Source organism: Thalia democratica, chromosome 4, assembly GCF_965202585.1.
Source record: "Thalia democratica chromosome 4, ktThaDemo2.hap1.1, whole genome shotgun sequence".
Lineage (NCBI taxonomy): Eukaryota > Metazoa > Chordata > Thaliacea > Salpida > Salpidae > Thalia > Thalia democratica.
The window spans coordinates 50,814,794-50,836,531 of record NC_139168.1 but is presented as its reverse complement, the minus strand read 5'-3'; the positions used below and the strand labels follow the sequence as shown (position 1 = coordinate 50,836,531).

Sequence of the window (21,738 nt, the reverse complement as noted above, 5' to 3'; positions counted from 1 at the left end):
AGTAAGTTTTTGTAAAAATATTAGGGTTAGACTAAAGGTTAGAGGACTAGGCTAGTATACTTGGGTAGGTTTCAAATATGCACAGAGCCACACTTTTGCACTTAGGCTCACTTGATACTTGTTATTTTTGAGTTTTACTACAACTGTTACCCCTAACAATTACCCTCGGCCAGTAATTACTTTTTTTTGTTTTTTTATTAATTAGTGTTTTATTAATAGTTTTTTCTTTATAAATTTATTTATTTTTTTACTCTCGTGCAAAAATAAGCCTTCGTGCAAAAATTTAATTGTGCATATTTGACCTGTTCTCAGTACACTCTTTTTAGTCTGATTTTAATACTTGCTGAGTCAGCAAAAAACTGGCTTTTTATATTATTTTAAATTTTAATTATTAAAACTTTTTTTTTTGATTAATTATTGTTATGTTTGGGTATGGTTGTTTATGGTTAAGGTTATAAAAAAAGGTTCAAAAAAATTACTGATTTAGCGAATATGCAAATCATACTGATCTTTAATTATTCTATGCGTTTTTTATTATTTTTATTTACTTTGTTACTCTAAACCTCACCCAAACCCTTATTCTTACCCTAGCTAAGAGGTCAACATGACACTGTCGACTCGACATGTATTTAGTGGTCAAAAAAATCGTTGACCTTAGTTGTAATTTAAGTAGTACAACTGACTTGTTTTTGCTCTTCATTATGAACCCCTAAATACTTAGTGTATTTTTCAAAAATTGCTGTTTCAGCAAGTCAAATTTACATGCTCGGGGGTCGCAGTTTGCTGATCCCTGATCTAACCCAAAAATTATACTTAAAGGTCAGTCTGATTTGCATATTTTCTTATTCAGATTTTTTTTAAACCTATTTATTTATTTTTAGTTTATACCTTTATTCCTAAACCTATTAAGTTTAAAAAAAACATTTTTTTTGCTAAAAATATCAATTAAAACTGAACTTGAAGTAAACTAGCAAAAAAACAAAATAATCTCGTTCAAGCGTTTCAGTATAAAACTGCATGTATCGTATATAAAGCAGTCCTGCAACTTTGGCCTACAACTCTGCTTTAATACAACATATATCTTGTTAGGGAATTTTTTATAATTTGAGATCATTTTATTTTCTGTTTATATTTTGATATTTATGATAGGAACACTGATTTTAAGAATATGAGTAGAAAAAGGTATCAAAGTTCATTTGATGATGATTTGATAGATGAAGAAGACAAAAGTTTTAAGTTTAAAACAAAAAGTATAGTAAAGTTTAAAACTACTGATATTTTAAAACAAAACACTGCTCATGAGAATGATGATTGCAGGGCCTGTACCAAGTTTCAAAAAAAGGTTAAAGCATTTACTACAAAAGATGATAAACTTGAAATGGAAATACAAGATAAAAAAGAATGTCCACTCGACATCGAGGAGCTTGGTAAAAATACTTGGTCATTTTTGCATACAATGGCAGCTTATTACCCTGAAAGCCCTAGTAAAAATGAGCAAAAGGATATGCTGTCTTTTATAAACCTATTTTCTAAAGTTTATCCTTGTAAACATTGTGCTGGTGATTTTCAGGATAGCATCCGAAAGTTTAAACCAGATGTTACTAATAGAAATACTTTGTCTGAGTGGTTATGTAAGCAACATAATATAGTTAATGAAAAACTAGGAAAACCTAGTTTTGATTGTACTAAAGTTTTTCAAAGGTGGAAGGATGGCTGGGAAGATGGTTCTTGTGACTAATAACTGTTTTCTGTTTGTGAACATAATACTTTGTTTGTCCATTAGTTTATTTTTGTTATAATTTATGAAAATAAGTTACTCTTGTATACTTTATCTAAAACTAGTTTATATTCAGTTAACTACCAATGAATTAGTTTGTTCTACATTGAATTATGTTAAATTCCTACAAAATAGTACATCTTATGATTTTTGTTGCTTTTAAAGTTGAAAACCTTGTTTTAAGAATTTTTATATTGTTAGAAATAATTATAGTATTTACTTTCTTCTATGTGAAATGTACTCAAACCAAATAACTAATTTGTTTAATTTAATGTTATTATATGCATTATTAGTTAAAATTTTAGGTTATATTGTTTCTTTAAATTAAATTTAACATCTAAAAGTAATGGAAACATTGAAGTATTGCGAACATTGTTTATTTACTATTTTTGACATTGAACTAACTCTTACGTTTTCACATATAGAATTTATAACAGGTTGGCACATACTCAGGCTGACCAAAGCTTATTTGCCTTTCTTTTAAAGTCAGGCTAGTTAAAATACTTGTCTTAAATCCTAGGCTAGTGTTTACCACCTTGACTCTTATTTTTAAATTATGTTTTTATTAGGTCCTTGTGTTATCATTTTATAATTATTTGTTATTTTCAAGCTTGATTGATAGTATTTTTTTAGTTTTTTGCTCATACCTAAATTATTTTTCATTTATTTAATTTTAATCTAAGGCTGACTCACGCTAGTTTTTGGTAATTCATGCTAGCTTTTTTGACTTAAAGAGTGGCAACCTTGTAAGTATATAACAATATTAAGCGCATAGGGGATGTCACTTTTTTCACAGTTTAGTCTTACTTTATAAAGTTATAACTAAGCTAAAAGTTACATTTTACAGATTTTTTAAATTCAAAATAATTTTTGAGATATAAAAGTTAAGATTGTAGATTACAACAGGTTCTTTATGGGAGGTGCAAACTAAAATGGCAAATAACTAGAAATCACTATAAATCTATCTCCACTTACATTTTATTAGATAACTACCTCAAACTTTTAGGAAATGTTACTAGCAATATTTAAAAAATTCTGTCAAAATTTTTTTTTAAAGTATTAAAAAAAATATTATACTAATAAACAAAATAAACAAAGTTCTTTATGTTTTTTAAAAATAAATTTTAGCTTTTTAGTTTTTATAAAATTCTTTCCAACATAATTTTTTAAATATTGCAAGGAATATTTCCTGAAAGCTAGAGGTAGTTATCTCTAAAAACGAAGAAGAAGATATAAGTTAGTGAAATAGTCTTTTTTTGCAGTTGTTGCCTCCAATTTTGACCTCCTATATTTCAAAAATCATTTTGAATTCATAAAATCACTAAAAAGCACCTGGTAGCTTAGTTAAACCTCAATAAAATAGAGCAAATTGTGAACAAAGTGATTACTCCTCTATGCCCTAAAATATTTTGCTTTAAGTATTAGTTTATGGCTTAAACTATGTTTAAGAGTTTAATTAAAATGGATAAAACTCAAAAGAAAAAATCAAGAAGCTTAACCCAAGATGAGTTAAGAAAAATGATGAAACAAAAACAAAAGTCTAAAGGTTCCACAATTAGGTTAAATAAAAGACCCTCTTCTAGTGCTATTTTAAGCAAAGTAAGTAAAAAACACTTGTTTTGTCTATTTTTTGAAAATCTAGGAAAAAAATATTATGCAATCCATTGAGCTGTAAATGTTTACCTTTAGTAAAATAAAACTATATTTGAAAATAGTAATAACAATTTATACAGTATCCTTCCTTTATGTTTTTGTGTGTTAACGGATTAACACACTTCTTTTGAGCTGATAAATACTGTAAGAAAGAATAGAAGCTAAAGTAGGTGTATACATGTGTTCATTAAAATAAAAATAATTGCTATAGATTTTTATAGGTTAATGGTTAATAATAGATAAAATACTTAATGTTAAATCCGACTATTATAAAACTATATAATAATTGTAATTATTAAGTCTAAATTAAACAAAGTAAACTAAAATACGCAATAAAATAACAAATCATAATACAAACTACTAAAATGAAATGGAAGGAAGAACTAATTTAAATTATTAACTGGTTGCTAATCAATGAAAAAAAAAATCTAATAATTACGTCACAATATATATAGACATTATAGTTAGTTAATAAATTTATACTACAAAGTTAGATAATTTATTCTTTATGTTTGGAAAAAAGCAGTAAAGCGCTTTAAGAAGTAATATGTATTCTATTGTGTTGAAAAAGTATTCTTTCCTTACAGTATTTGTTTTTTTATAGAGCTCAGTTGAAGTGTGTTAATCCGTTAACATACAGAAACATATGTCAGTGTAAAAAAAGAAGAATACTGTATAATTTGTTATTGTTATATATTCCAGTGAACTTGTTTTACTAGAATATTTTGTTAACAAACACTTAAATTTATATTTTAAATAGTTATCTTGAAAATATGTTTAGTTAATTAAACAACTTGATGTTTTAGGTTGCAAAGCGCAAAAAAGAAGAATTTGATAGCCAATCTCTCAAACAAAAGATTAAAGAATTAGAAAATTTCAAATTAAAGTAAATTATATTTTTATTTACAACTTTGACAATAAAACCTTTTTGCATCATAAAATTTTCTGTAATATTAAATGATTGTTTAACAGTTTTTAAGAAAGATTTAAAGAAATTTATTTATATTTTTTTTATTGAATTGATAGAGAAAGTCTAATTTATCAATGTAGTTTAAGGCTATAAAAAAGAGGTAAAGCTCTTTATTCAAAATTTGATCTTTTTTTGTAGAGATTTAAACTAAAAATCGCTTTTTACAGATTTTTGAAATTCAAAATGATTTTTAAGATATAACCAGTTAAAGTTTAAGAGTACAATAGGTTCCTTATGGGAGGAGAAACCTAAAGCGGCAATAAATAGAAATTACTAACAATTTATCTCCTCCTACAATTTATTACTATAAATACCTCAAATTTTTAGAAAATGTTTCTTGAAATATGTAAAAAAAAAGACAAAATGAAACGAAAAAAAATTGTTATTTTTTGATCGTATAATTTTTTTTTTTTTGATTTTTTAAAAATTTGTTACGAGAGATTTTTTTGATTTTGCAAGGAACATTTCCTGAATTTGACAACATGACTGAAAATTCTTTTGTACCTCTATAAATTGGCTCGTTTCTAAAAGATATTTGAGAATCTTTTTTTTGGTGGATTATTAAATTTTATTTAATATTGTAGAAATAAAACTTTGTATAATGCAGTATAAACATCTATTGGTTTAGTTAGAGGTTTCCAAAGTTAGCAATATTGCTTTGGATATCAGGATGTAGTAAAGTAAATGTATAATTAACTAGGTTAATGGCAATTGTTGTTCAAATTGTGCCAAGAGGGTGATTATGAAATGGATTTTAGGAAACATTTGTTTTAATCATTAAATTGTAAGCAGATCAATCAAAACTTATTTATGAACATTTTTATTTAAATAAGCTCTTTGATAAGTTATATGCTGTTTGATAAATAACTTATTTTCAAAATTTATCTTAGCAAATTTGGCTGAGGTATTAAATATAAAACAAGTTTATATCTTTTTAAACAAGTTGTTTCATTATATTATTACTAAAATTATTATTTAAAAGTGTTTTATTCGACAACTATTATTTAATTTTCTGATTGCAGCAGATTATTAGATATTATGTTTTATAGCTTAGTTAAACACATAAGTAGTTGATAATTGTATTTTGAAAATTTTCTACTTAATAAAAAAAAGCAATGTATTTATTGACATTTTTTATTTTAGTTTTATTAGTTTTCAAGTTATTGATTAGTGTTATCTAAAAACCCGTGCTTCTCAATTTGAAATATATATATTAGACAAAGTATTAAAAAAAAAGCAAACTGAACTACTAAATAATATTGATATTAAAAAAACAGTTCATATTGCGTTTAAGTTGTCTTTGTTGGTAGAAACTGTTATTTAACATATTAAAATTATTTAAAACAACTAAAATAGTTTAAAGAAACTTATTGTACAGTACGAACAAGTAATAAAAATATTTTTAATCCAAAAAATTTTTTCACTGTATAATAAAACATGTTCAATTTTAACTACAGTCAAGTGTAGACTCTTGTAAATTTTAGATCATAGACAGAATTAATTAAAATATATTATTTTTTACTTTTTGTAAAATAAGGGCACACAGGGGGAGGTCCAACATTTTTTTACATAAAATAGCATTGGCTGTTATATGTAAGCTTTCAGTATATAATACAAGCCAGTTTATATAGAATAAAAGCAAATATTTAGTTTTTGAGATATTACTATTCAAAATATAAATTTAATGGTTTGTTAACAAAAGATCCTAGTTAATCAAGTTCACTGGAGTATATAATAATAACAAATTATACAGTATCCTTCTTTTATACACTAACACATGTTTCTGTATGTTAACGGATTAACACACTTCAACACAGCTCTGTAAAAAATAAATGTTGTGAAGAAAGTAGAAGCTAAAATAGGTATATACATGTGTCCATTAAAAATAAAAATAATTGCTATAGATTTTTATAGGTTAATGGTTAATGATAGATAAAATACTTAATGTTAGTTCCAACTGTTATAAAAATATATAATATTTGTAATTATTAAGTCTAAATTAAATAAATTAAAGTAAAAATACAACATAAAATAACAAATTATAATATAAACTACTTACATGAAAATGATAGAAGTACTAATTCTAAATATTTACTGGTTGCTTATTATTGAGAAAACATATCTAATAACTACGTCACAATATATATGAACATTAGGACTAGTTAGTTAATTTATACAACAAAGTTAGATAATTTATTCTTTATTTTTGAAAAAAGTAGTAGAGTGCTTTAATTAAAAAAAAAGTAATATGTAATCTATTGTGAATAAAAAGCAAAACAACATACATTAATTATTGAATTAATAAATTAAACAATAGTAAAGGCAAAAATAACCACAAAAACTTGGTATAATGTATATTTTATTTATTTATTGTTTATTTTGGTTAAATCTAAATTATAACAAAGTTAAATTTAGATACAATTAGAAAGCAGATTGAATTTAAATTAAAAAATTAAAAAATTAATGCACAAAAATCAAAGTTGTTATTAAGCTTTCAAAGCCCTGACCAATAATTAAGTTACAGTGCCATACATAAAACCACTATGACTTAAACTACATATATGTTATATAATGAGTAAAATTATTAATTATTGTTTTAGGAAGGAGCAGTTCGGTATCTAAATTACATATATTATACAGATGTTTTAAATATTAAATAGTTAAGCTATGCTATAAATACGGGTTTGTGATTATACTGATCTGTTAATATGAAATTTAAAATGTAAAACATAAAACAACAAGGAGGTTTTTGAGATATTGTAATTTTTGTAAAAAGTTTCGGATACAAAGGTATGGACAGCAAGTTTTTCAGGGTCCACTTTCTTAGAAAAAAAAAAAAAAATTCAATAAAAAAAAACAAAATAAAATTGGTGTTTTTTTTATAAAATATAATTTTTCAAAATTTAAAATTACTGCATCAAATCAATTTAAATATTAGTAACGTACTATCATTGAAAATTTGAAGAAAATTGGCTAAGAAATGAAGGAAAAGATAGGTTTTTAGAAAATAGTCTTTTTTTTTGCATTTTTGGTTTGTGACTTCCATAATAAACCTATTGAGCACATCGAATTTTTTCGCTTATATCTCAAAAATTACATGATTTTTTTTGGCAGTCAAAATTGTCTGATAGTTTAGATAAAAACTCTTCAAAATAAGATCAACTTGTGAAATCAAAATGGACCTTAAGTATAAGTTCATTTGTTAAATGTATTTTTTTAAATTAAAACTTTAGTTACTCTACTTGAAAAAAAAAAAAAACTTGCTACTGTTTTTTAGTTGTGCATAATTTGTTTTTACATTTTATATAAGTTTATTTAAATTTCATTCTAATTTCAATTTATGGTGTTATATTTTGATTTGAGTGCATTTAAATATAAATTTTAAACAGGGTTCAAAAAAAGCAAGAATCATCTATTAAAACAACTAAAGAACCAAAAAGTATTTTAACCAAAACTTCTTTGGTTGCAGGTTAATATTGTAAATTCTCTTCAATTTATTTTGTTTATAAATAAGTATTATTTTCTTTGCTTACCTTGAAAACAGTTACCAAAAGTTACTATGCATATTAGCAATCATTTATTCAAAAATTTTCAACAGAATTGAAACATAAATCTTTCAGTTTTGAAGACTAGCTCCTTAATATTTTTAGAATTTATTATACAGTGTCCTGTGTTGAATATATATGATCAGAATATTAGTTTTTTAGTTCAGCAGAATATTTTATATGTATGTGACTCCAAGTTGTTTTTGATTTTTTGAAAAATGTTTAGAAGTATAATTTCTAAACCATACTTTAGGTTACGCAAGTAGCAGCAGTGATTCTGAGATGGAAACCACAGAAAAGTGTAAAACTTCCTTACAAACTAGCGTTGATTCTATAAAGAACTCTTCACACAAGGGTAAAGAATGTATTTTACCTGAAGGTATGTAAATTAGACACAAGTACTTATATTTTTCTTTATAATTAAAATAATGTCGTTTACATCTTTCTGTTCAAAAAAAAGTTCAGCGTTTGAAACAAAATTAGCTAAAGAGTGTAAGTTCAGTATAAATTTTAAATATTTGAAAACTAAATACAATAAGATGTGTAGTTTTGATATTTTTTAGTCATCAAGGTTTTTTGCACAATACTATAAAGTTTGCGAAAAACCTGGAATCTTGAAATTTTATAGTTTAGGCAAAAAAAACTTTGAAAACCTAAAATTAGAAAACTTAAAAAAAAAAAGGAAAAATTACGAATTTAGAAGAAAATACTTGAAAAAACCTGGAATTTTAAACAACTTTCACATGTAAAATAACAAAGTTTTGATTAGGTACAAAAAATCTATCGTATACAATAAGTGTTTTTCGTATCATTTGATTTTTTTGTTAGAAAATACATTTAAAATATCACAACAATATCTTTTCAATATTTTAAAATTAAGACTGCTTTTTACCTTAAACTTAATTTCATACTAAACTTCTACTTTCAAAATCCTGAAAGTTTTTTTCAAAAAACCTTTAGCAATCCTATACTATGTACAGGTTAAGACTTTAAAAAGCATTGAGCTAAACTATCAAATATATCTTATTTGAAATATAAAAGTATTTAAATGTTTTTGTTTTAAAATTCTATAACTAGTAATATAAATTAAATTTATAATTAAAGTTAAGTAATGATAATAATGATTTATAGCTATATATTTGTTTATTAGTAGAGCAATGAAAATAATAAGCACAATTTTCAGCACAATTTTCAATTTAGTTTAGTTTTTTATGATTTTTTAAAAACTAAACCAAGTTTTAAACCACTGTTTTATAGTTAGTTTGCAACAATAAAATTAAGAATTAGAGATGAATAATTTTTATAATTTGTTTTAGTGTTGCTCATTTATTAGTGAAGTATAAAATGTTGTTTTTTATTAAGCGATTATTACAGAGTTGCTATACTTTTTATCCTATTTAATAAACAAAAACGTTAAGGCGTAGGGGTATGAGGGATTTTTTTTACAAAAACTAGCATTAGTTATTATACGAAAACTTATAGAAATATAAACTATAAGTCAGTTTTTGTAGAATGTATAAAATTTAATTAACCTTTTAGGCGTAATATGTACTGCAACTTTTTCATTCCCATTTTTATCGTAAATTCAAAAAATCTCTAATTATCTATATTTTTTGAGCTAAAATATCATTTTTTATAACTTTTTTATACAGTTGAATTTATTTAACAAGAAAAAGCTATTTTTTAAAGTTTTTTACTGGTTAAGGATTTAAATACTAGTAATGAATTTGAGCTTAAAATATAGTTTTTTGTGATTTTTTCTGTATTGTTTATAAGATTTATAGTATTATAATTTAAAATATAAAAAATTAAATATATGAAAAAATATAACAAAAGAAAGCTAGTTTCTTTCAAAGTTTTTATACTGGTGAAGTATATAACAACTATTGATGGTTAATTACTATGAAAATTTCAAAAAAATATCTTAAAAATTAAGGAAAAAATAAATTTGTTATTAAAATCTCTACGAATAGGACTATCTTGTATAAAAATTTGAAGAGTAATTATAACCTATGTGGCAGGATTTTTTGATGACGAAGATGTAGACGCAAGAGTGCAGGGCAAGGACACGCCAATGGAAAAACTGGACAAAGAATACGAACTCTTCCAACATGAGATGAAGGTAGACGAACAAAAAATTGAAGATATAAAGGATGAGGAACATGAAAAGAAAAATATTGACAGGTACATTTAAGATTTTTTAATAGTTTAAACAATACACTCTTTCTAATTTTGTTGTTATATTTAAATAACTATTTTGTACTTTTTCGAACAAGCCTAACATTGTCTCGATAACAGATGCCGACGTGGTGTCTAATTATCCAATCTATGTATTAGGGGTAATTAAATGGGGATAGATATTTTAAGATAAGATAAATACATCTAAGATACTTAAAAGTCAACAAAAGTTTATTTACAAATATAAAATAGTCACACGACACACTAACTAAAACTACAATTGAACACAAGTAACAAGAAGTATCTTAAACTAAAGAAAACGAATAATTTCAGACTTAAACTTAAATATTTTATAATACAACATTTCGAGCTTTACCAAACACCTGATACTGCTACTGCTACTGCAAGTAAATGCAAGTAAAGTTCCGTTTTATAAGCACTGAAATAAATGTAACTCCTTTAAGTAAACAATATTATTTATTGTTTTAGAAAATTGTTTTAAGAGTTATAAAAATTGTTTTGGAAAAGCTTGTTTTGAAAATAATGAAAAATGTTTTGGAAAAACTTTTATTGTTACAAAAAATTCCATTTTTATTAACAAGCTTTAAAATACTAAAATGAAATGTTAGTTTCATTACATTACTTATTTTATTTTTTTTAAAACTAGTATTAAAAGCCTGGTTTTAAATAATTTAAATCCTTAAAATCCTACTTTACTTTAAACTTTTTTAACAGTATTAAAAGTCTGGGTAAAAAAAAAGTAAGAAAAAGAAACTGTATTTCTTATTATCTCAAAAATTACATAATTTACAAAAACTTAGATAAAACACAACATAAAGACAAAGTAAGTAACAATGATAGTCATTTAGTTGTCTTCCGGCTTGTTGTCCTCGGGCTTCTTGCTCTTGGGATTTTTGTCCTCAGGCATGTAGTCCTCGGGCTTGTTGTCCTCTGGTGGTTAATAGAGGTTTATGAAACATCAATTTTGGATCATTGACAACGTCTTGTTCTTCTAGGAAACTTTTTGACTTTCTGTCTTCTAGCTGGTTTGTAGAATCAGCAAAACACCACATCGATTGGCTTTGGAAACAATGACAGCAGGAACTTTGATTGTGACGTCATAGAACAAACACAAAATCTTTTGTCTATTGTCGTACTTATAAACAAAAAAACTTTTAAAGTTTCATGCAACAGCAAGGTGTTAGGTGTGCTTAAATGACAATCAATTATTTGCTTCAAACAATGTTCAAAAAGATACAAACTCAACAATGTATTTAACAAACGACGACTGCTAAATTTAAGGGGAGTTTATTTTTGGTTTCTTTCAAAGGGAAAATTTTAACACAATTTTATACTTGAACTTGAAACGAGTAATAAAATGTGGCAAACGATAAGCCATTTAACGACTAAGAAAGATGAAAACTCATTCAAACATATTTTTAAACTTCAGAAACATTCTGATTTAAAACAAATACAATCTATACTTTAGTACAATCAATCAGCAGATCAAAACAATAAACTAGTAGTAGTAAACAAATAGACAAATTTGTTTTATCAGCTAAAACTCAGACGTTATTAAGAACAACTATTCTGCTGTTGTAATTCTAAATTTTATTGCGGTTCTTACTTTACATTTCTATGCTTAGAAAAATATAATAACTGCGCTCTCTTGGCAACTTATAAAATGCAATTTTGCACTAAAATACTGCGTCCCCTGACGACTTATGTAAATTGCAACATCTTCAAAGAACATTGTGCACTAGAGTAAAAAGACTGTGCTTTTTATAATCGAAATACTGCGCCCCCATGCGACTTATGTTAGTTGCAGCTTATATTGTGCCCTTAGCTAAAAAATTAAGCTTTTTAGGATCGAAATACTGCGCACCCATGCGACTTATGTTAGTTGCAAAATATATTGTGCACTAAGAAGAAGAAATATTATGCTCGTTAGCAAATAAAATAAGCACCTAAGCACTAAAAAACATATATAAAACTATACATAGAAATAATCGCAAAAATTATATAGTACTTCCAGCAAAAAATCCTTGACATCAAGCTTCACTTTTAACAAAACTAAATAAACCACTACCACACACTTGTATTATAATTGTAGACTTGCTGTTTCAAAGTAGAAAGTTATTCACACAATTTTTCTAACTGTTATCATAGTGAAATGTCGCAAAGTAAAGTATTATCGCAAATTATACTGTCAAAATTTTAAACTCGTTAAAAAGTTGTTTAGTAATAAACTAAAGTTTTTTTTTTCGCTGCGTTTTTTAATTGATAAGGCACCTAATTCCTAATCAGAAGATTCCTAAAATACAGGCCACACATGGTCTCCAATGTCTCGATACAGAGATGTTAAAGGGGGGTAATATGGATTAGTAAAGTAGATTGGTACAACAATCAAAACAACACTTATATTTTATTTACATAAACTAAACAACACAAAGATACAATTACATCACTCTATACAAGAACTAAAGTTAAACACACATTAAAAAACATTAGTTCTTAAATCTAACGTGTTTAAAATGCATTTTAACTTAAAGCACACTGATAACTGCCGAATGCTCTGCGGAAACTGCTACTGCTGCTGCAAGTAAATGCAAGTAAAATTCCGTTTTATAAGCACTGAAATAAATGTAACTCCTTTAAGTAAACAATATTGTTTATTGTTTTAGAAAATTGTTTTAAGAGTTATAAAAATTGTTTTGGAAAAGCTTGTTTTGAAAATAATGAAAAATGTTTTGGAAAAACTTTTATTGTTACAAAAAATTCCATATTTATTCACAAGCTTTAAAATACTAAAATGAAATGTTAGTTTCATTACAACATTACAAGTTGTTAGAATTTTTTGATGCAGTATTTTATTTGTTTTCTATAATCATACACTAACCTAATAAATTTATCAGTTCTGTCAAGAAAACAAAGTTCAAACTAAAACGTTTTAAAATTATTTTTCTAATTGATTTTTTACAAACCTATAGAAACTACCTTTTATAAAAAGCTGTAAATGTGTGTATGTGTTAAGTCTGTCTAACAAATTTGTTTTTATTTAAGTAGCTATTCATTATAAGCTTTATAAGAAAATAATCTAGTTGATGTTTCTTATAATTTTTTACTTTTTTTTTACTTTATTCAAATGAATAACACACTAAGGTAAATGATGCAAATAACAAAAGTTTTGAACACAATTGAGTATAAAAACACGACTTATCGTAATTAAATTTAAAATAAACATAAAGTTAGTGGGAACTTTAAAGTTCTAAACTAATTATTGTTTTTCATTTACTAAACGCATGCATCAATTAAATAAACAACTTTAACACCAACGATATAACTAAGAAAAACTTTTATGGACGTAGAGTAATTAGTTTGTTTCAATAATGTGATTTTTTTGTTGAATTTCGCAATTTCAGTTTTCTCTAATGTTTGATTACCGTAAATTTTAAGGCATACCTCTAAAGTTATGCTAAGTTTTTGGTTTTAAAAAATATTCTCTAAGAAATAGTTTAAAACATTTAAGTTTAAATTCTTGAAAATATATTTTTTGCTATCACTCTACTCTTCGTGATAACCAAACAGTCTATAATTAAAACTAGTGTTACAATAGTAGTTTATTTCTCTGCATAAATAATAATTAAATAAATACTTTTTAGTAATAAATTTGTTTAAACACCGTTTTAAAAAATCTTAATGCTTTTAAGTAATTAATACAAAAATATATTGCCTAGTAAATTGAAATATTATGAAGCTGTAAAAATTTATAAGATTTACATCGATTGAGGTATGAATCTTAAAAAACACAAAAAAAACTTGTAATTTTGATAAAAAAAGTTAGTGTGCTTAAAAATGTATGCTTTGTTAAATAATGAAATGTGTCCGGTTAAAAATCTATAAAATAAAACCAACTTGTAAAATCAAATAAGACCTCTCTATGACCTTAAAAAATACCTAATTTAAAAAATATCATTTAAATAGTATTTAAAAAAAAGATACGTAACATTTTCTTTTTACTCAAATATTTAAAGATTTTATAAAATTAAAATGTGTAAACTCCAAAATTTTGCTCGAAATTCAATAATATTTTCAAAAAATATTAAGTTTTTAGTTCCATAATTAGAAAGGACAGGGTTGCCAAAAACCTGAAATCCTGGAATTTAGAACATTTATTAATATTTTATTTGCTAAGGTTATCATCAATTTCGATTTTTTGCCATCATTTTTTTTTTCCTTATTGTTTATCAAGTTTAGCTAACATAAGATATCTTATTAAAAATTCTCTTCCTTTCATTTATACAAAGCTTTAAATTTTGTTATTAATTTATTTGTATATTTTTTAATCAAAAAGTTTTATATTATTAAAATCCAAACTCCATTTTTATTATTAAAAGTCGTTTCTTAGCACTAAATTGCTAAAAATTTATTATATTTTATACAATTGCCAGTGTGCTATAATGTCATCAATGAAGAATTTTATATACACACTTTTCAATAAACGTTTATTTGTTTTATTCTACGTTTAAGTGTTATGCTTGAGTAATATTGCACATTTTTTTGCAAAATATCTAACATAAGTTCTGTACAGCTACTTGTCTGGTGTCCAGTGTTTTCATAAAATTAATTAAATTAGTTTAAAGCATATAAATTACTATAAGTAATAACGATAAACCTAAAAACACTCCTCATTTGCACAACAGCATAATTGTATATATATATTTTCTATTTTATGTATAACTTTTTTATTTAACTTGTTTTTTTGATAAAGGAGTATAAATGAGATAGACGAACAATTAGAAAACTACAAAAAACTTCTAGCTAACATTGAAAAAAAAGAAGAAGTGTTTAAAATTCAGCATCAAGTTTGTGATATTTAATATAATGTTTCTCATAGCAACAATTACAAAGAACACAATTTAATTAAACTAACGACCTAAGTTTTAAACACCATTGTTAAAAAGTTTTTCGGTAAATAACAATCTATGTAAAAATTTCGTTGAATTGTGTTTTTGAATAACATAGAAAAACATCGTTAGTTTGAAAAATAAAGTACTCTGAAAATTCTAATGTTTTAGTAAAAAAATAATCTTGTCCGTTCGTATTTTGATAGATAAAATAATTAAAGTAACATTTTTAAAACCAAGTTTATAACAAGTTCTGATAAATTATTTTCTCTATATTGTTCCTTATTTTATAGTTAATACCTTTAAGTGTTATGTTAAAAAACGAAAGTTATCTATAGATTCCACGGTCGACGGGCCTGCTAAAACCGATGAAGGATTTTGTACTTGGAGAGTGTCACCCGCGACTACACCAGTCGCGGGCTTTCTTCTAGTACCCCTTACTATAAACCGTTTACAAAAACGTTTACTCGGCACACTCCTTTAGTTAATAATTACTTTACAATAAGTTATACAAGACACACACTTTCTAAAACACTAAATATATTTCGATCAATTCTCTTCAGTAGAGTACAATGATAACAAATGATAAGATTTTACACATTTATATAATAACCAAGTAATCTAGTAATTAAGAGATTAATAAAAGACAAAGCAATTAGTAAAACTTAAAACCAAATAAGTCCATTTTCGTTATAATTGATTTACAGTAAAACTAAACATAAATAAAATGAAAACAATTCTTATAAAGTGTTACGAAAATAAAGAAACAGTATAGTCAAAATCTTTTTGCTTACTTAAAACAGGTTTCCTTAACAAAATACAAATGGCTTCTAATTTGATATCAAATCAAAAACATTGCTACAAATTTTAATAATTTTAAATCTATCTATATTATAATTGTTTGCACAAGTTGGATTACTAACTAAATGTTCTGAAATAGATGAACGTTTAGATGCGTTTAAAACCTTAACCGGAATATCATCTTTCTTATCTGACAGGCAAAAATTCTCTACACATTTTGGTATGTGTTCTTTTATTCTCTTCCTAAGATGTCTAGTTGTTAATCCAATATAACTTGCTGTACAACAGCAACTGTACTGGTAGATTACCATACTTTTATTTAATTTTGATACTGGATCCTTACCACCTGGTGTTATTAGTGGTTTAGAGGTAAAAACAATTCTAGGGTTCGCTGCATAATAAGTATTTCTTACTAATTGTCTAATTTTCTTTTCTAACATCTCTGAGCTTTTATTAATAAATGGAATTTTTAAAGTAACTACACATTTTTCCGGTCCTATTGTCTTTGTTCTATCCAAATTTTTTACATGTAAATGAATTGTTTTGTTAACTAACTCTTGTGGGTAAACGTTTTTGTTTAATAGTGTTTTGATTTGTTTGATTTCACTTAACAGTAACTCCGGAGAACAAATTTTGTGTGCCCGATGACATAAAGTTCTTATTAAATTTACTTTTCTCTTTAAACTGCAGTTTGATTGAAAATTTAAAAAACATCCTGTAAAAGTTTTCTTTCTGTAAACCGAAGTTAAAAATCTATTTTCTTTTCGTTTAATTTGTACGTCTAAAAATGCAAGTTCACCATTGTTTTCTTTTTCTATTGTGAAGTTTATAGAATCATGAGCATTATTTAAAATATTAAAGAATTTATTTTATTTTTTGAAAGTGTGTGTCTTGTATAACTTATTGTAATTTACTAGTCACTTATGTTCCAATATCTAACAATTACTTGTAATAGACCTTACAGTAGAACTGATAATCCAACTTATAACTGATTAGAAAACTTATATTATGAATTTTATTTTAAGTTTAATGACTTAAATCTAGTCACTTTTAATCTAGCTAATAACCTATTAATTAAGTTCGATTAGAAATGATCTTCAAGCATTATAATTACTTTTTATGAATTAATTATTGTCTTTAGGGTTGCTTGTTTAGTTACTGAACTTGGTATATATAAAAAAAAAATAAAGATTAAAAATAATCAAGTTAAATACTCACAAAAATAAGAATAATCCAAGATTTCTAAGATGTGTAACTTTCACAACCAAACTGCCAAAACTAAACTGAAAAATAATTTTAATTTTAATTTTGTTACGCCTAATAACTATGACATACCATTAATCTTGAAAAAGGCGCTTAAAATAAACTACTCTTTACTCTGACTGGTGGTCAAAGTTACACACTAAATATAGATCGGGTTGAATTCGGATCTCATTTTGATATCAAGATCTGGCTAGATCCGGATCAAGTTTATTTAAAAAAATGTAAACTTATAATGTTTAAATTTATTTGTGAACGTTTTGTAATAGTTTTGGTGTAAATATTTTGTAAATAAATATTAAAAATAAACACAATTAACTATTGCTCTTCACAAAAAGTATAATCCGGATTCAGTTAGGTCCTTATCTTGGATGCGGTAGATCACTATTGATATTAAAAATAATATGTATGCAGATGGAAATAGATGAAAATTCAAGTACGGACGGTGGTTCAAGTTCGGATGAAGAACTTGACTGGAGAGATCAGAAGTTGTTTTCATGATACGTTTATATAGGAAATATCGGTTGTTATACTTTCTTCAAAGTTGTGATGTTTAAATATAAAGATAGATGTGTTAAGAAACTAGAAACAAAACAACTTGTAGTTTGTTTTTTATAGTCTTAAAAGTGAAATTTTGTTGTAATTATATGCAATTAATGTTAAAGTTGAAGATTGAAAAATAGTTTTAGAATAATTTTAGCTTTTAAATGAACAATTAACTCATACACGTTTTTTGTGAAGTTGATAAATATTTTATATACTTAGACTAACATAGAATATTTTAGTCACGTTGTTTTTTTGTAAACTTTCGTTATGATTCTTATTAAAAGTATTATATACAAGTAAATTACTGTTATATTTTGCCACCCATTTAGTAATATTCGTAAATTTTGTTTTTTTCCTGAATAACCTGTAGGATGTTAGCAAATTTACGTTAATAAAATTAGTTGTGTTTTTTCTGTTCCGGTCATTAGACTTATGTTAGATTTAAAAAATGTTCTACTGCAATTACTAAAGGCTTTGTTAACACATACGTTTTTTAATTACATATCTTTAATCAAATTTTAGTTTCTTTAAATTTTTCTTAGACAAAAACACCGTTTTTCACGCTTAGTATTTAAACCATAGTGATAAAGAGTATGATCGTTACAAGTGTTAAATACAATAAGTTTTTTTTACACGTAAGCTACAGCCTTATCTTGAGCAACAAATTAATTCTATTTTTAAATTACCTAGGTCAAATCAATATACTTTTAAGTATTAAAAAATTCTAAAAATAAAATATTAAAGTTGTATCTTATTTTAATAACTTAAAATACTACAATTGTTTTTGGTAACATTCGCAATACCAATAATTTATACGTTTATTTGCGTTTTTGATTTATATAGATTTCAAAGTAGTAAGGTACGAAAATAAATAAAGTTTTTGATAAATTTTTAAGTGTTTTATATGACATACACAGGGTTGCCACTTTACCTGGAAAAACCTGGAATTTAAAAAATTTTGAAAAAAACCTGGAAAAACCTGGAATTTTAATCAAAAAACCTGGAATTTTAATCAAAAACCCTGGAATTTTTAATAATTTTAACATTTTCAGTTGTAAAATTTTGATTTGACACAAAAAATCTATCATATAATTAAAATTTTTTGTCATCATCAAAAAATTCTTTTATTGAAAAACACATTCAAAGTAACTTTACAGTATCTTTTCAATATTTTTATGCTATTTAACACAGTCTCTTAAACAGAAATTAACTTAAAACTAAAAATAGACCCAAAAATCTGTACTTTTAAAAACCTGAAAGAAATTTGGAAAACCTGGAAAAAAATTTGAAAAAACGAGTGGTAACCCTGCATACATGTTTGCATAAGGTTTTAACTTTCTTGATATAATTCTGAATTCATTAAATTCAAAGCATCAAACTCGCGCAACTATCAAACATATAGTTTTGTCTCAATTTTTTATTAACAAAAACTGAACTGCATGACCATCAGTAATTTCAGTTTTTGTTGATAGTTATGGTAGGAAAACATCTTGATCTTGCTGAAATGATAAAAAACAATAATAAAAAAATTATTCTAATCGCAGTTAAAAAAATAAAATAAAGCCATGTTACAACCATCAACCATAAATGAAGTTTATTTTATTTTTAGTGAATTAAAAGTATTTACTGTTATTTAAGCAGTTTTAGATAAATATTTACTGTTTATAAATAGAAACTTCTAATATTGAGGATAGTGCAAGCTTTAAATTAATTGTTGACCATCTAAAATTGCACATTTAAAAATACAAAAAAAAACCTCAATTCAAGCTTATATTTCTTGTTAGTTCATTGTTAAGACATAACGATTTACAGTCATAGTTTTAGATCATTTTTATTCTTACGATATTCAAATTTCCTGATGATTTTTCACAAACGTAATCCATACTATTTTAACAATAAAATCAATCATTTAAATACTTTTTGATTCCAGCAGCTATAAATGTTTTTCAAGATTTAAGAAAAAATATTTTATAACCAAATTTCTATTAAAATTATGTCATTTAACTACAAAAAATTAGATTTAAGACATCAAACTTCTATCATAAACTTCAGTTTTTATATGCTTGAATATAAAAATGAATATTTAATCAACTAGCAAACGCTTGCTTAATGTAAAAGCATAAACTGTTTGTAGATTGATGATTAAGGGTGTTTCGAACGTGACTGACTGATGAGTTTTAATCAGGACGAAAGCGGTCTTGGTCTACCGAAGGCTTGTTGTCTGATTATCAAATTGGTATCATCAAACCTTATTTAAACTTGAGCTTGTCTCACAGCATACAAAAATTCAGGCTTAGGCTCTGTAGACTTTCGCTGATGTTGAACCAAGGTTTAAGATAGTGATCTAACAGATCCAGACCGGAATTTTTTTCCTCAGATCAACTTTTAAAAACGTATGCGGCCGAACCTTAACTTTAAAAACAAATCCACTTTTGTTCTGGCTAGATTCTAGCTAAAACCCGGATCAACTTAATTGAAAAGATCTTAGTTTGTTTTTATTCGATGAAAAATCTGAATTTATAAACAAACACACTATAAAATTGAAAACAATACATTTTCTAATACACAAGTAAATAATTTAGCAGAAACAAATTCATGATGTTAGTACTTTTAAAACGTGTAACTGATGTAAATATATGTTAATATCTGAGTCTTTTGTCGTTGCAAAAATGTTGAATGAAAAAGTAATCTTTCTACTTACTCTTTATTGGCATATGTTCACTTTAGTTTTATCAATTAAATTATGTTAATTTAATTGTTAATTACATTTTTGATAACCTGTTTTTTCTTGACAAACCAATTATTTTTTGATAAAGTATTTTCAATTAACGCCAGTATATGTTTTTTTGCAGTATTTTAGTTTAAATTAATTTTTATTTCTAATATAACTAAGAGTTGTACATTTAAAAAAATTCTATAGGCAACTTCTTTAGTCGGTGGGTTAGTTTTTGAAGATTTTTGTAACTAACAGGCCAGATTTGTTCGACATAGACTTATTAGAACGCTTTATTTTTTAAAATTAAGTAACTGTTGTAAAAGAAAATTTAAGCAAAAATATAAGAGAGTTTTGAAAAAACAGAAGTATTAATATCAAGACAAATAACACAATTATAAAAGAATTAGACAGTTCTAAATATTGGTTGTTATAAAGGTAAGAATCTTAAGAGGAAATATAATGCAGAAACAACAAAAACTAAGTTATAAAAAACTAATGCTATTTTCTATACAACGCGATAATGTTAAATGAAAAATACATGTTTTTACCTGTCTCTTTAAGAACTGAACATTTGCTTATCTTTTATTTAATACAAAAAACTTAAACTACTAAAAAGTTTTGTTATTGATAGCATTTTTTCAGCAAGCTCTCTGTAGATAAAAGCCTAGAACTAAATATAAAAAAGTCATTTTCGTAGTACAGATTAAAAGAAACCAAAAACTTTAATTTACAACATACAGAAAACAAAAGGGTTGATCATACCAATTCGATCATTAGACCACAAGCCTTCGGTTGGCTTATGAACTAACTTTAGTTCTAAAAGACTGTAATTTTTTCGGTTGTAATTGACTGATGAGTTCTAATAAAGACAAAACCGGTCTCAGTCTACCGAAGGCTTGTTGTTTGATGATCAAATTGGTATGATCAATTCTTTTTAAACTTGAACTTGTCTCACGGCATATGAAAGTAAAGACTTCTGCTCTGCAGACTTTCGCCAATGTTTTTGTTAATACAGAAAGCTATTAATACAAAACCAAAGTTTTACTCAAAAAAAAAAAATTTATTTGAAATAATCACCAAGTAGAATAGTCGATCGCTTTTATGTTAGGTTATTAATACTAGTAACAAAAGCAACCTAAAAACTTATCTTTAAAAATATGGTTATTGAAAAGAAGTAAATCAAAATCTATAGAAAATAATTAATTTTATAAATTGTACTCTAAAATTTAAATATATAACACAGTCTTGTGTTAAAAATATATAAAACAGCCCACTTTGTAAGAGTAAAAGTTACAAAATATTTCATAGTCATTTAACAAAAGAGTAGTAACTAGTCTTAAAGTTATTGTTTGTAAACTAATTTAGAGTATTAGAAACAATAAATA

The 21,738-nt window shown here is 25.1% G+C and overlaps 1 protein-coding gene across 1 annotated transcript; it reads left to right on the top strand.

Moving 5' to 3' along the window:
• Positions 1 to 1,757: 1,757 nt before the first annotated feature.
• LOC145833998 (uncharacterized) lies at positions 1,758 to 17,947 on the top strand. Its single transcript, XM_082941299.1, has 7 exons — positions 1,758 to 3,376; positions 4,237 to 4,316; positions 7,790 to 7,869; positions 8,199 to 8,324; positions 9,967 to 10,129; positions 14,895 to 14,988; positions 17,506 to 17,947. Exons 1-7 carry the CDS (start codon positions 3,218 to 3,220, stop codon positions 17,590 to 17,592), a joined length of 789 nt encoding a protein of 262 aa, XP_082797425.1. The 5' UTR covers positions 1,758 to 3,217; the 3' UTR covers positions 17,593 to 17,947.
• The last annotated feature ends 3,791 nt before the right edge of the window (positions 17,948 to 21,738 follow it).